Source organism: Battus philenor, unplaced genomic scaffold, assembly GCF_028537555.1.
Source record: "Battus philenor isolate CCGP_79_NKW_IND1 unplaced genomic scaffold, ilBatPhil1.0.hap1 SCAF_29, whole genome shotgun sequence".
NCBI lineage: Eukaryota > Metazoa > Arthropoda > Insecta > Lepidoptera > Papilionidae > Battus > Battus philenor.
The window spans coordinates 6,130,138-6,147,051 of NW_027181692.1; the positions used below are offsets into that span (position 1 = coordinate 6,130,138).

The following is a 16,914-nucleotide window of genomic DNA, read 5'->3' on the forward strand; positions in this document are numbered from 1 at the left end:
AGTAAAAAAAAAACTTAATTCAAATTGTGTTGATTTTTAGTTAAAAAGGGAATCCCCGAGTTTTGATGGCATGGCGCTATTAGAAACAAAAGTGTTGCCATCTTTTAGAAAAAAAAACAAAATGAAACCCTCGAAACCAAAACAACGCAACCTCGAAAATCTAACGACGCACAGTGAAAATTAGTACTAAACGCAACTTCGAAAAAAACGCAAAACGATCTGAATGTACGACTTTTTAAAAGTGAATCGAATCAAATTTGAAATTCGAACATTATTTATATACTATTCGTAGCTTCTTATTTTAATGGCTTGAAAAAAAGTTCATTCGTATTTTATGTGAAAATATTTATAACATATATTCTTTTTTCAAAGTTTATAGTATATATGGCATAATGTTAGATGATCTTCATCTAGTAAGTGCTTCTAACAAAAAAAACTATCAAGTTGCCTGTGTGCGGGGCAAATCGCCCAAGGTTGTTGGGGTCGTATTTTCAGTGGCGACTACATGATACAACTTGGTTAGGCTCATTCCTAGTTGAACCAAAGACAGTCAAGTTTGCTGAAGTCCACCAGTACCACCTATTGGCGATCTTTGGAGCAGGCTTTTACCATACAGTGGAGTTCTATCGACTGAAAACAAAACACAAACCTCAAGTGTATTTCTCCCGTTTGCACATGTGAACAAGCGTTGACAGCTGCTGTTACAAGCAAGACTCGCTGCGCCTCTTAAAATATTATCTGAATTTAAGCCAATATTTTATCTAATAGATTCAGGCGTTACTTTGCGGAAGTCCATCTTAAGTAAGAATGTGACTAATTTATAGATTCTTCCGATATGCAGCAGTAGTCGTGCAATAAAGTGCACCGCCCGCCAGACCGTTAATTCACTCAACACCCCTCCACGGGGCATCCTCAGGAGATGTTACACCGACCAGTGCCAACACCGAGTAAGTTTAAGACAATATTTTAGTTCCATCGAAAGCAGATATATTATGTTCCAGGACCCTCCGCTAACGAACGATAAACCTTTCTTTTGTCACCCCAACTTTGACCCACGCTGAGTCTTCCGTCGACCCCTGGAGGTCTACCCAAGAAAACATCGAACTATACTAATAATTAATATTAAAATTATACCAAACGGAGAAGTGTACACATATGTACTAATATGTGCGTATGAGCGTGTGTGTGTCTCTCTCTCTCTCTCCCCCTCCCTCCCTCCCTCCCTCTCCTTCAATCTCCCTCGAAGTATGTCTATGAGTGTCAGTGTATGAATCAAAAACAAATTTCTAGTGCTAGATACACTAACCTGTATAGATGCTGTGGGTGGAGTAAGGACCCAAGGACCAGAGAGTCCAGGTAGACCGGTTTCAGTAAGCACGCCAGCAGAGATCCCTGGAGCCCCACCACACACCAACGCGCCACCTTGTCCGAACAAGACATGGTGAGCAACCGCTCTCCCTGGTGATTAAAAAATATCAGATAATAAAACGAAAACACAGGTAACGTAAAACATATATAACAGAGGTGATCAAGCTCCGTAATCCACAATTGAATACACATTTAAAACACGCAAAAAATATATATTAATTGAAATTATATGACAAAAGAACAAAATAAGTGTATTGAAGTTATATATATATACACGTATATGACAGCACTCCTAATGATACTTAAAACGCCAGTTAGTTAATTACGATCGCTGTTTGAGTTTCGCTAATGTTGTGATGCAATAATAATAATACATTTATATTACAAGGACTCCTTGAGAAGGTCGAACCTCCACTTGGATTGTTGCCATTGCCTGGATAATATCAATACTATCACTTCGGCAAGCTCTGGTAGAAATGGCGGAAAAAGGGTCGGCTTCCATGTGATATCCGATTGGTTTTCATCAAATGACGACAAAAGACTCAGGACGATTCATCGTTTGAATTTTCAGATGTGTTTGTATTGTAAGCGGTGGCACCTATAATACAACTAGCTGATCCCGCAAACGTTGTTTTGCAAAAAAAATTAAAGTTTTTAAATAACAAATGTAAGATAAGGGTTGATCGTAGAGGGGTCAAAATTTAGGTTTGTATGTATTTTTGTATGCTGTATCACAATAAAATAAAAACCAATAAAATTGTCTAAAAAATTAAAAATAAAATTTAAGGGTGGACCACCCTTATCACTTAGGGGTATGAAAAATAGATAGTAGCCGATTCTCAGACATACTGAATACGAATATAAAATTTGGTAAAAATCGGTCAAGCCGTTTCGGAGGAGTTCAAGTTCGAACACCGTGACACGAGAATTTTATATATTAGATGAATTGTGTATTTATATATATAAATGTGAATGTCGGGTCTTCTATGGCTATATTCAGTTATATGCGCTGTTAGCTTGCGGCTAGCTCCCCCATATTTGCGACTACCCGCGTCAAACGACAACGCGCGGGTATTGAACACTAGCGCAGTCTACCGGCAACTTACGAAATTACTGCTTTTCTTCGTTGTGTATTATAAGTGACAATTGTTTACCATTATTATTTAAGTATGTTTTCATAGAAGTTATACTAGTATTAGAGAAAGAACAGTTAAGTGAGAAAGAAGACTGAGAGAAAAAGAAAACGCCATATGAATATATGTTGCCAAAATATAACTGCATACCTGTAAAACACCATCCCACGTCTGGACAAATTCGCTGCAGTTCTTCACGGGTATCGTACCCTCACCAGACTCTATCTTCGTTCGCAGCTGTCCGCGAGCCAGCCTGAAGGATAAAGATCGCTTAGTTTTACAAGTGAGGAGCTGTATCCACCCTTCCTCCCTAGGTGGACTGGCCAACATGGTTATGTATTAAAAATGTAATTAAAAAAGTCAAAATCCAAAAAAAGAAAACTCTGATATAAAAAATAGAATAAGTAATAAAATAAAGAATAAATAATGTACCTAGCCACTTAAGAGTAATAAGATGATGGAAGAAAGGCGATGAAAGCAGGAAGGAATGAAAGATATTGTGAAGGAAAAAAGGTAAGAATAAAAGAAATTGAGAAGTATGAAAGAGAGTGAAGAATAAAGATAAAATTTCGAAAAACTTATTTGTAAACAAAGACCCTAATCCCAACAAATTAGGGGTACGAGAGACCACCAATAGCGGGGGCCATAAAAAAAAACATGGTTATGTTTGCAGGAAGTCTGGAGAGAAGTTGGGAGAAGGCCTATGCGTTTTATTTTATATGTTCCCCCTACCGTGTTTGGAGCTGGGACTTCACATTAACGAGGATCATTCTCCATCTCTCTTTCAATTCTTCCCAATCTCATACACTTTCCTTCTGTCCCTCACAGTCTCTTTCTTTCCTTCTCTTTCATATCCCCTTCCTTCTCTTTCATATCCTCTTCCTTCTCTCGTATCATAATTTGACTTGTACACAACTTTAATTTATATTTTATTTGTAATAATAATTTTCTTTAGTGTAAAACTCTTTTCACATCTAATTTTAACCCTATTCGTATATTTAGCTTGCAGGCATAGCTGACCGTGAATCTTATTCAACCTTTTTGTCTAGGAAGAGAGGGCTGGCGGCGTTGCAAAGGGCCTTCATCTAGAGGCCGACTTGGTGATGATGATTAAATATTAAAAAAAATAGTAAAACCTATTAGGATGCTTGTCGGGTTCCGACTCGCTGTGCTCGTGAGGGCTGAAGATACGTCCGTCACCACACGGCGCCGTGCTGACATACATATGCACCTGCCGGTCGCGTTTCAACTGGTATCCACCACCTGGAAGTGGCGCCACGTCCGACTGTGGTATGCACCGGCGTGGATCTGAGGGTCACGACACCAAAATAATGAAATTGTGGTAGTGAATGAAAATGAAAAAATGAAATGAATAATGATCCTTTAAAGACAAGTGTCCTATATTTTGACAAATTGCCTAAATATCATTACTAAATTCCATGGATTCGAGGAGGCAAAATGCAGAGGACACCTAACTCTTTTTTAAGGTCCCCCACTAGGTGGACCGGTGATATTATCAGTCGCTGGACTCAGAGTAGCGCGAGTCCACTTATCATGGGGATCTTTCGAAAAGGCAAGATGCAGAGGACACCTAACTCTTTTTTAAGGTCCCCCACTAGGTGGACCGAAAATATTATCAAATTCGCTGGACTCAGGGCAGCGCGAGTCCACTTATCATGGAGATCTTTCGAAGAGGCAAGATGCAGAGGACACCTAACTGTTTCTTAAGATCACCCACTAGGTGGACCGATGACATTATCAAAGTCGCTGGACTCAGGGCAGCGCGAGTCCACTTATCATGGGGATTCTTCGAAAAGGCGAGATGCAGAGGACACCTAACTGTTTTTTAAGGTCCCCCACTAGGTGGACCGATGTGATTATCAAATTCGCTAGACTCAGGGCAGCGCGAGTCCACTTATCATGGGGATCTTTTGAAAAGGCAAGATGCAGAGGACACCCAACTCTTTTTTAATGTCCCCCACTAGGTGGACCGATGATTTTATCAGTCGCTGGACGCAGGCAGCGCAAGTCCAGTTTTCATTGGGATCTTTCGAAGAGGCAAGATGCAGAGGACACCTAACTGTTTCTTAAGATCACCCACTAGGTGGACCGATGATATTATCAAAGTCGCTGGACTCAGGGCAGCGCGAGTCCACTTATCATGGGGATCTTTCGAAAAGGCAAGGTGCAGAGGACACCTAACTCTTTATTAAGATCCCCCACTAGGTGGACAGATGATATTATCAGTCGCTGGACTGGCTGGACTAGGTGGACGGATGAAATGTTCAAAGCCGCTGGATGCGGGCAGCGTAAGTCCGGTCATTATGGGGATCTTTCAATTCGGGGTAGCCTTTGCCTTCCAGTGGGCATCTTCATCATCAGATACCTTTCATCCGTAAAATGCCTCCAGCTGGACGTAAGCATCCTCTATAGAATACTTAGATACTATAGTCCTACATCTATAGTCTTCCTTAACAATGTCATATTTCCAAGGACCTTATGGGTGGTCTTCCTAACTTTGTCGATCCGTGATCTGGTTCAAAACCTTAAGGCTCCAGCAGAACTCTGTTCTGGGCAATATGGCCTGCCCACTATCACTATGACTAACCAATCAGCTTTGCTGTATCTAAATACTACGGTAAAAAAAACAGTAGTGATGAAGTTCTTACCTGATGATGACGCGTACATCAACAGCTGAGCATATAGATGTCTCTGAAGGCATCTTCTAGCTGCCACCTTCAACCATCAATTGTTCGATTTAGTATGTATACAGGATGATTGGTAACAGATGTAAAAGCTTTAAAGGGTTAATGTATATCTCATTTGCTGTCAATAAGAAATAACGTAATGATAATATGTCAAGAAAAAGCATTACTATAATTCGAGAAATGTATTTTCATGTATACAAAGACTATTTACAAAAAAAAACACGACAAATTCAAATTGGCGTTCGAATTTTAATACGCTTTTGAAGAATAATAGGTGTAATAATTTCAATTAGTGTTTTAATTTCAATTAGTGTACTAATTTCAATTAGTGTACTAATTTCAATTAGTGTACTAATTTCAATTAGTGTACTAATTTCAATTAGTGTACTAATTTCAATTAGTGTACTAATTTCAATTAGTGTACTAATTTCAATTAGTGTACTAATTTCAATTAGTGTTCAAATTTCAAATAGCGTTCGAATTTCATTTTGTGCCAGAAGAATAATTGGCATTCTAATTTCAATTGGCGTTAAAATTTCAATTCGCCGCAGAAGAATAATTGGCATTCTAATTTCAATTGGCGTTAAAATTTCAATTCGCCGCAGAAGAATAATTGGCTTTCTAATTTCATTTGGCGTTCGAATTTCATTAGGCATTTAAAGTACAATTTGCGTTCGAATTTCAATTTGAACGCGTGGGAATGATTTAACACAAAGTATTCTAGCCTCATTGAACGCAGAGTAAAAGTCTTGAAAGCTTCAAAGCTTTAATACCTATGACCAATCACCCACTATACTGCACCCATAACCTATCATCCTTTATATTGTAACAATATGAGAACATTAAGAGAGATCATTATGTAAAATGTCTGTCTACGGCAAGGTAAAGAAATTCTGAAATTTACTTTCGTTTGATCATACTTGCGGTGTTTTGGGGATGGAATTAATGATTTCTTTATCTTTTATCTTTACACTGTGTTTGTCTTTTGTATGTATTGTGTGCATTAAATATATTATTAAAACGTTTATAACTGAGTTGATATGTCCCCTAATCAGAAAGGATGGTCATACAGTGTAGGTGATGTGTATGGTAAAGGATGATCACCTCCGCATGGCAGTCGTTCACCGCCATCCCACGCACGGACAAATGCTCCCCGGAGACGCATTTGGTGCCCGTTGTCACCGCGATAACCTGCCGAGGAGATCACCATACATCAACTCATATGATGATATGAGGGTAGAAGGAAAATCATTCTTATAGGTGAACACTTGGAGAACCATTCTTAACACTTGACGGCCCCACGACTAAAAACGATGTTATCGCCGTTCTTATATAGATAAAATAAAAAAAGTACAGATAAAATATGATTCTATAAGATTTTTCCTTATTATCTATTATTAAAAATTAAATAGGCCATGGCGTGAATTCACGTCTGCAGACCGCAGCGATTTTTATGCTCAAATCACCACCATCACATTAGCTGATAGGTTTTCAAAGGCATTGGCCTCTCAAAGATCACTACAATGGCCAATCTTGTGTTGCCAGTATGCAACAACTTACCATCACCTTGACTATGATATTATTCCACCCAGAGGGGGACTTACCCGCGTCTACTGGCTAGTGTCTAATGGATTCAGGCGTTATTTTGCGGAAGTCCATCCTAAGTAAGAAAAGGACGGATATATAGCTACTTCCGCCATGCAGCAGTAGTCGTGTAATAAAGTGCACCGCCCGGCAGCCCGCTGATAAATGCGTATACGGCAAACAATGCGAATTACACAACTGCCACCGTTAAATCACTCAACACGTGTTTCACCCCTCCACGGGGCATTCTCACTGTATATCACTCTGTGTTTGGCACTGATCGGTGTAGCATTACTCCTGAGCATGACTACTGTTGCATGACGGTTGTAGCTTTATATTCGTCCTTTTCTTATAGCCTAGTGATCGCTACCTAAGAAACTGTACCAACGGTCTTTGAATTTACACTAATATTGCCTAATGGGTTTTAGATTATTTATTTTATATAGCAACATTAAATATTTTATTCGAATAAATACCAAGTTACCACATATCTCCTCTTTCTTTTGCGTTTCTCTTCATCCTGTATGAATTTCAACACTTTATATATATATATGGGTAGGACACTACCTGGGTATTGGGTATTATGTACATACCCGAGCACCGTCGATGGAGTTATTAATGGTGATGACGATCCCAGCGAGGACCTTCCGCTTCGAGTGCACCAGGTCTCCTCGCATCAGCTCGTTGAACTTCTCGTTCACCAGCCTGTAATTTCACAACTCCTTAAAGACGATCACATTTTTGTTATAGTGTCACTTATATAAATATAACAAAAACCTTTTCTTTTACATCCATTATCGATCACCTGTATAATAATCAAATTGTGAATTGTCATAAATCCGAGACTTGTTTTTTAAAGTTATACAAGAATACACCAATACCTCGCTTTGCGTCGTTTCGTTTTGCGTTTTTCTCGAAGTTGCGTCGCTGCTTAATTAGTACTAATTTTCACTGTGCGTCGTTAGATTTTCGAGGTTGCGTGGTTTTGGGTTCGAGTCTTTAATTTTTTTTTAATTTCCTTTTTTTCCAAAAGATGGCAGCTGACCTGAACTCTCCTGCAGCCTGACCCAGAACTGTCGCTATGACCATCCGATGCCCCTGTTATTTCTTGGAAGGGACGTCCGGATGTTCACATTGTTTTTCAGACAGCTTATTTGTCAAAGTCTACGAAATAGATATAATTTCCATCTGCTGCTTTTATATCTAGAATCTCTTTATATTTTTAACTTGTTTTTTATACTTTTTAAATTGACAGTTTGAGTCACGATACAGTTTTTTCTTGTTCGTTTGTTATGTCAGCATATTCTTATGTATCACTTTACTTTTACCTAGTTTTGTTAAATTATTATTAAACTACCATCATTTTCATTTATTTAATACGTTTAGTCCACACGCTTATCAACGTTATTGTTCTGAGGAATTTTGTCATTAATCACCCTGTATATCTACACAAATAATCTTACTAATTCAGTTTTTGAGTACATTAAAGTTAGTTTATAAGCGTTGTATGCAAGCCTTTACACCTATAAATATCCACGCTGCATAAGAGCTGATAGTTCTTTACCTGGAGACGTGATCAGCCAGGATTTGGGGAAGCGGCGCGGCTGGAGCATTATTGGAAGGCGAAGCTCGCACCTCTCCCATTTCACCCAACGCCGCCCGCGCTGCCGCCAACTTAGCAAGCTTCTTGCTGGACCCTGGAAGACCAGAACATGAGGTGATCCATAATTATTTTAAATCAGTGATTCCCAAAGTGGTCTATAACGATCCCTAGGGGTCTGTGACAACCTGCAAGGGGTCTACATCAGCGAAAAAAAATTTGGGAGTAAATGAAATGAAAAGGGGGTCCACGATAGTGGATCTCAACACATACACTGATAGTACCTATTTACTTACATCATACTATCTTATAATATCAAAACATTTACATTATTTATAAAAGTACCTATGAAGTAAAAAATTATTAATATGTTACGTATATTTTACATAAGAGATACAAAATTTTATTTTGAGTAGTTTTAATTTAAATTCAATTAATAAATGTATAAATTAACATTGTTTTTACTTTAAGTTTTTAACATTTTACTACAGTTAGAAATTTACAGGAAATCAATATCAGGTAAGAAGGGGGTCTACCCAACACGGAAAAACATGGCAAGGGGTCTACGACACTAAAAAGTTTGGGGAACTCTAGCTTAAATCATCATCATATCAGCAAGTAGACCCCAAGTACAACGCGTTGATCTCCCCAAAAGATTGTCAAGATGACGGATCTAGTACTAGATCCAATGACTTCCTTGAACTTGACTATGTCGGCCCACTTAGTGGGGGACATGAAGGTACATCTAGAATCCCCCATGCCTCGTGATCGTCTGGGCCAAAACCGTGTCCAGATACACCGCGTCAGTGAAGAATTTCCGCATTTATAATTATATTTCTTGTTACTTGTTACTTGTTACTTGTTACTTGTTACTTGTTACTTGTGAAAAAATAAATAACAGTTCAAACTCACCATAACCCTCGAACCTGCGATCCTTGATCTGGCAGACGACCTTGAACCGCATACTGTGGCTCAGCTGGAGTGGCGCTGATGGCAGACAGGTGGATTGAGAAGGTGGATATAGTAAATATAGTTGTCTATATATATGTATAACACAGGGGTTGACAACCTGCGGTACATTGAAGTATTATTTATGACATCTTAGTGCTATATTTAATTGGTGTTACACTGTTAGCCGTTTTAACTTTTACAGCATCATCGGACTCTAGAATCCTTTTAATATTTATGTAATTACTAGCTGATCCCGCAAACGTTGTTTAGCAAAAAAAAATATTTTTAATTTTCAATTTAAAAATAAGGGTTGATCGTAGAGGGGTGAAAATTTAGGGTTGTATGTATTCTTGTATGTTGTATCATAATAAAAAAACAAAAAATTTCGTCAAAAAAAAAAATTTTAAGGGTGAACAACCCTTATCACTTAGGGGTATGAAAAATAGATAGTAGCCGATTCTCAGACATACTGAATACGCATATGAAATTTGGTAAAAATCGGGCAAGCCGTTTCGGAGGAGTTCAAGTTCGAACACTGTGACACGAGAATTTTATATATTAGACATTTTAAAATATATTACCATTAGGTATGGTTACATTTTTAATTATTTAATATATTAAAACAGATAACGTATTATCCATTAGTGTATATATAAGGTGTTTTTTTGTGCTTCTCTTTCTTCTCAATTTAATTTTACTTTTTCATTTTGTTTTTCGTGTTTTATAATATTAACTTATTTCACCTAGCTTTATTAAATTATCTCTGCATCGCCTAGCGGTTAACTGGCATACCATGCCTTCGGCATTAAGATAACCGTTATAAAAAATGTATAAAGTTTTTTTTAAATCAATTAATAAATATATAAACAAATAGTTTATGTACAATAATCCAACTCACCCTGTAAAGACTCCAGGGGAGATCCATCGCCGAAGGTGCAAGTGAAGCTGAGACCGGGGTAGCTCTCGTACAGCGTGTTGATAGGGCTCTTGTGGACCGGCGGCGCAGCTGTCGTGCCGAACAGGGAGGCCACGGGAGGAGGACTCGGAGTTGAAGAGGAACACGCCGACCCTACACAAATTGTAGTTAAGTATATCGCCAGAGCTTGTACGACATACACGGTAATTAATACACACTCACTCACACTCTCTCTCTCTCTCTCACATACACAATAACATATATATATTATAAACTAATAATTTCAAATTATTATTTATTTATTTATGGCCCCTGTTGTTGGAGGAACTCGTATTTCTTTTGTGTTGAGTACACAGAGACTATTTTCTTTAAAAAAATCATCATATTATTTGTGTTCATCCTTTATTCTTCTCAAATTTAACTTCTTTCATTTTCACCTACCTATCATTCATCACCTCACTTTCGTCCCCTTTTCATCAGAATACGTTAATTATAGTTTACATGAAACATACAGGATGATTGTTTATATGTGCAAGAGCTTTAGATTTGCGAATGTATAGCTAATATGTTAGCAAAAACCTTTAAAAACACCTATTTCCAATCACCATGTAAAAGTGACGAAAAACAAACGGTATCCTTCACTCTATATAAAGTGATATTGTAGTTGGAAAATTATGTTCATTCCTTATATTAATATAAGTGAGGTGCAGTAATACATACATACAAATAAAAAAAGTGATCACTCCGAAATATGTTACATTTAATTTTTTTATTTTCTATTGTGTTGATATAATGTCTATTATTGAATAAAAGTGTTTATAATATGTAAAAATTAGATTATATTTGTGGAACCGGAAAGTAATGTCGCTTTAAGTTAAATTCACGCAACTACATTTTTAACAAGTACTACGTTATCAACATTTTGCCGTCTAGTATACAAATGTTCAATGCCGAAGCGGTAACAAATCATTCGGTTTTTCTGTAAGATATGCCGACAGAAACGACATTACTTTCCGGTCCCCCTAATATATTGTTTTTTATGGCCCCCGCTATTGGGGTCCTCTCGTACCCCTCCCCTCCCCCTATTTAAGTAGGGGCAGGGACCTAGTTTTTATTTCATAATTTTAGATGACATAATTTTAGTTCCTTTCCTCCGCCGCACACCTATGCCTTATTACTTAGTGTCTTATTACTTAAAACAAGTCTTATTAATCCCACTATATATTGAGTGAAAAACTTTTACAAAACTTTTTCAGTTCAAACTTAAACACTGATGTTGCCAGTGCAGTTGTGCTAACTTACAAAATAAAGATTGCGTTCACAAATACCAACATATATTAATATGACAGGCCAATAACTTGTGTCAATACAAAGTCTATAGACATTAAACAATAATTAATTTTAATATGTAGTAATATAAATTTAGAAAACGCTTTTTCTGACTATACTACCTTTACCTTATTTATTTATAAAAAAATTGATTTTTAGATACGTACCTAATTTTAACAGCAAAGTACTTCTACATTCACACCTTTAAATCTTATAGAAAACCCTGTATATAATAAGCTATATTTTTTCTTACCCGATATTTCAGCTAACGCTTTGGCTTCATCGCTGTCCTGTTTCATCTTCGTTTCTAGACATTGAAACTCGGAAGCTGCGCGAAAATTATTTCTCAGTTAATGTAACATTATTAAGGATGAAATGAAAGGGGAAAATTGTAGAATGAAAGAAACAGTACGACAGATAAAATGATATATGAAAGAGAAGAATGATAATAATAAAAAAAATGAATAAATTACTAGAATTAAAAAGTCCCTGTCCCACACGAGATAGGGGAACGAGAGGTCACCAACAGCGGGGACCATAAAAAAAACATTATTAAGGATTTTCTTAATTAATTTTGGTTAAATACACTTTTAGTCTGCACCTGACATCACCCATAGATATACTGTTTTCCAATGAACTTGAAACTTGAAGAAGTCAATTTATAGAATTTACTGCAACACTTTTTTACTTTTTTTCAATGTTTAACACATTCCACGCCATGTGGGGCATATACGACCCCCGCTGCACTTTCCGTTCAGGCCATTTGCAGTTCTCATTGAAAAACAAAGGATTCTTAAACAAATGAATTGTAGGCTTGAATATAGATAACTGCACATCACGCATGCGCGTACGTAATATTAAAGTTTATAACTTTTTCCAGCTAATTATAGCTTTGCAGTATTGAAAAAGTGTAAAGCGTATGTCTTAAACGACTTTTTTTTATATTTAAAGTGTGGGTCATATACGCCCCACGTGACCTATGGAAATATATAATGGGAAATATTCAAAAACTACCTTGGCACGGAACCTGTTAAATGTGACTGTGTTTCAGATGAACGAATATTTTAAAGAGTTGCAATTTAACAAATTAAGGACCCCTCACGAGTTTTCTCGTGTTTCACGTTCCCTCTGTTATGAATGGATCACTAAATAACACGTGTTTACTCCAAGCTTCTTTAGATGCCACTCACTTTGAAATATTGTATCCTACTATGCGTATTTAAGTATTTATATCATCAGTAAGAAAAGGACCAATATTTAGCCACTTCCGCACATGCAGTGGTAGTCGTGCAACAAAGTGCACCGCCCGCCAGCCCGCTGATAAATGCGTATGCGGCAAACAATGCGAATGACACAACTGCCACCGTCAAATCACTCAACACGTGTTTCACCCCTCCACGGAGCATCTTCAGGAGTTATGTTACACCGATTAGTGCTAAACACAGAGTCAGCTCAGTCCGTCGCCGTTATATATACATTATATATACTATAATAGATATAAATATGGGAGAAGCTTAAATGAAAAACATATTTATACTTCGGATTCTATGTTGTTACTATCTCAGGACTCTCTGGCCCTAGGAAGAATCCCACAAGTGAATGTAAATGTCTACTTGAATTAGTCTAGTATAGAAGATGTCACTGTCATATTCCCAAGCATTATACAATGTTTCTCATATATATCCATATACAAGTGTTCCCTAAGAAGCTGCTTCCAATATATAATAAATATATATGAAGTGCTACTAACCAGGGCCCTTGGGCGGTTCATCGCTGGTGAAGTCCTGGTGGCGTGGTGGAGCTGGAAGTAGGCGCCCGGCCCTTGCCAGCAGAGCTGCCAGACAGGCTCTGGCAGCTGCAGCTCTTGCCTCGCGTTTGCTGTGACCCCAACCCTCGAACGACATATCGGCAACCTGTAATCAACAATATAATCTATAATGGAATCAAGCGTTACCTTGCGGAAGTCCATCCTAAGTAAAAAAAGGACCAATATTTAGCCACTTCCGCACATGTAGTAATAGTCGTGCAACAAAGTGCACCGCCTGCCAACCCGCTGATAAATGCGTATGCGGCAAACAATGCGTATTACACAACTGCCACCATTAAACCACTCAACACGTATTTCACCCCTCCACCGATCATCTTCAGGAGTTATGTTACACTGATTAGTGCCAAATACAAAGTGAACAATATAATCATCAGGTCTGGTGCAATACAATGGTTCCAGAAATAATGTAATGGTAGACTAGCCGGTAATCTCTGCTTGAGTAGGCCCCCCACTAGTTGGACAAAAGACATAGTCAATGCCGAGAGAAGTCGCTAGCAAATGACAACACAAGACCAATCATCATAGGTATGTTTGGGATAGACCTTGCAATGAGCGTCTATCAGCTATAAAAAAGAAAAGAATAACATAATAATAATATATTAATAAAAGCATTTATTGTATATATATATATATATATATATATATACACATATGTAAACATTATATATATAAACGGCCAGTGACATAATTAATGGCTAGACTAGATAATAACTAACCTTAAGTACAATGTAAAATTCAGGTTCATGTTGCTGTCCCCTGACAAAATAATTACTGAACTGAGGATTGAGTTGTAACTCATAAATGATAGATAAAGGACTTTTCCACTGTAGTTCCGCTTCACTAATGTTATTAATTAAGTTCGTATCCATTATTCACATGGTTTAACACAATTCACTTATCTGAACAAGCAGACAATAATCTAAGAACTCTTATCTATATTTAATATTTTAAAACCGCATTGCCAGATTACGTACTTTTAAAAATCCTATGTAAAAATACATACACAAAATGTATTTTAGAAAGATCGCTTTATTTATTTAATGTATTGTCAACCTAATGCGCAAATTAAATAAAAACATTTAAAAAACTTTTAAGTTAAACGGTTTTTTGATACCCATATTGTGGTGGTTGTGGAAAAATATGTACCTAGTCCGCCATATTGGAACGGCGTCCATCTTAAATTTAATTTTTGACATAATCATCGTGTTTTACTAGTGTAGCCCTTTCATTTGATACCCATATTGAGGGGGGTTAAGAAAAAATGTGTAATCCGCCATTTTGTATCAGCGGCCATCTTAGATTTATAATGTTATTGATTTTATTATATAGTATTGTCATCTAAATTAAATGTGTGTACCAAATTTCAGATCAATCTGACAACGGGAAGGTACTTAAATTTCACTTTCTAATTTTGACCCAAACAAATTCCGTACGGGTCAAACTAAATAAAACCGTTTAAAAATACAACAACAATGCAAACAATTACTTTGTTTTGCTCCATGCAATAAACATGTAAACTTTTTTATAGGCGGAAATATATTGTGTTTGGTTGTTTATATTTACTTTTAACTAAAAAAATAGTACTGTGGTGAAATAATGGCCACTATAAAACACTTAACACCCACACTGTCATTCTGACATTTCTTGTATATATGTCATTTACAGGCATTGACACTGCACAGACTTTTCCTCTGTTTGGACGACATACGCTTGTCATTGTATTATTATTAATAAACATTGGAGTCAGAACAGAATGGAGGTTTTAATACGTAAAGTACTACGGTCGGCTGTCATCCGAAATGTCATTATTTTGACAGTTATATCAACTGTCAATAGTGTTGTGTTTGTTTTTAATTTCACATCGATACTTGTATTTTTTTAAGTACACGAATTTTGATTATCTAAATTTTTACTCTGTAATAATAATAAAATAATTGTGTTTATTACAAGTTATGAATATGACATTAACCCTTTCCATCCAATGTCGAGTGCCACTCGACACTGATTTTGTTCCACAAGCTCCACTGTCGAGTGATACTCGACATGGTGTAATACTTCTTTTTGGGGAAAATTTTAAAACAGGAAAGATTTTTGTTACTAAAATGTTTGAATTACGAATGAATGAAACATATTCTAGAATCGCAAGATACTATAATTAAATTAAATTTTATCGATGCTACATAACAGCTTTGGAATGGAAAAGGTTAAATATATGTCAGAACACTGTTTGTCCTATTAGTTGATTGCGCGAACATTTTTGGCGTCGGGCAGTAGCATGTAAGTGATCGTCTTTCTCTCTTCCTCTCGCACTATTTTCATCTCGCTATCTCTATCCTATATCAGGGGAACTTAAACCTTTACCGGGATACTCGCTATGCCATTACAACATGAGAGCACTTCGATTTGAGTTTTGTTTTAAATGGAAGATGAAGACTCCACTTTCAGATCCAGCGAATCCGATCCGTCCTATTCTAATACAGACTTTAAGGTTCTTTCTGCTCTCTCTTTCTACCTGGGGCTGCAGATCTACTTCTTCTTTTTAGCCGAAAGAAGACCACTTTAAAGCGCAGACCCATAAAGATCGACACTATGACTACTCGCGATCTTACCCGAGTCGGTGGACCACCTAATGGGAGTTCTACCAGCGCCGCGTCTAACAGGCGCGTAAGACCTGTCATTATGGCGATCTTTGGATGAAGCCTCTGCCTTGCAGTTAGCATCTATCAACAAAATCATCATCATCATGATATAATGATGATGATTTTGACTAGTTTAATTATAAAATATTTGTGCACACAATAAAATTATAATTTTTAATCAACCATAGTAACTACACCTATAATAAATACAGACACTATTTTTATAAGGAGGAATTTATAAATATTTTTTAAGTAAGAAAAGGACCAATATTTAGCCACTTCCGTACATGCAATGGTAGTCGTGCAACAAAGTGCACCGCCCGCCGGAGTTATGTTACACCGATTAGTGCCAAACACAGAAACAGGCTACTTTGTTGCACGACTACCACTGCATGTGCGGAAGTTCCTAAATATTGGTCCTTTTCTTACTTAGGATATACTTCCGCAAAATAACGCCTGATTCCATTAAAAATATTTCTTATTTAGACCTATGTGTTTTCGTGCGTTTTTGTGATTTTTTGTGCGTTTGTGTGCAAACGAATCTATTCTTTTTATTGCTGGAAGAAAAGGGTGTGAAAACCAGAACTCACCATGACAGCGATGGTGAAGCTGGGACAGTGGGGAGGCCCACTCTGCTGCAGCACGGAATACGTCACTCGGACGCCCAGCTCGTTCAGCGCTGACACCGGTGACTTACCCCCGGACTCCACGGCATCCGCTGCATTAGCAAGCGCCTGTAAAATAACCATAACATTTGAATACTCCTCGAGTTCAGTGAAAAGTTAACAAAAACACAAATCTCCCGGGTTATTGTAATTATATATCATCATCATATCAGTCATATGGTGTCCACTGCCC

The 16,914-nt window shown here is 37.2% G+C and overlaps 1 protein-coding gene across 1 annotated transcript in view; it reads right to left on the minus strand.

Moving 5' to 3' along the window:
* The window catches only part of Adar (Adenosine deaminase acting on RNA), a 64,166-nt gene that overhangs the window by 29,751 nt on the left and 17,501 nt on the right, over positions 1–16,914 (minus strand). The window contains exons 5-16 of the mRNA XM_068769811.1: positions 16,647–16,790; positions 13,340–13,502; positions 11,843–11,917; positions 10,243–10,413; positions 9,306–9,380; positions 8,358–8,490; positions 7,387–7,498; positions 6,314–6,400; positions 5,171–5,237; positions 3,638–3,809; positions 2,652–2,754; positions 1,307–1,458 (exon numbers count right to left, since the gene is read on the minus strand). Of these exons, the coding sequence (XP_068625912.1) occupies positions 1,307–1,458; positions 2,652–2,754; positions 3,638–3,809; positions 5,171–5,237; positions 6,314–6,400; positions 7,387–7,498; positions 8,358–8,490; positions 9,306–9,380; positions 10,243–10,413; positions 11,843–11,917; positions 13,340–13,502; positions 16,647–16,790 (1,454 nt within the window). The remainder of the gene's footprint in view (positions 1–1,306; positions 1,459–2,651; positions 2,755–3,637; positions 3,810–5,170; positions 5,238–6,313; positions 6,401–7,386; positions 7,499–8,357; positions 8,491–9,305; positions 9,381–10,242; positions 10,414–11,842; positions 11,918–13,339; positions 13,503–16,646; positions 16,791–16,914) is intronic.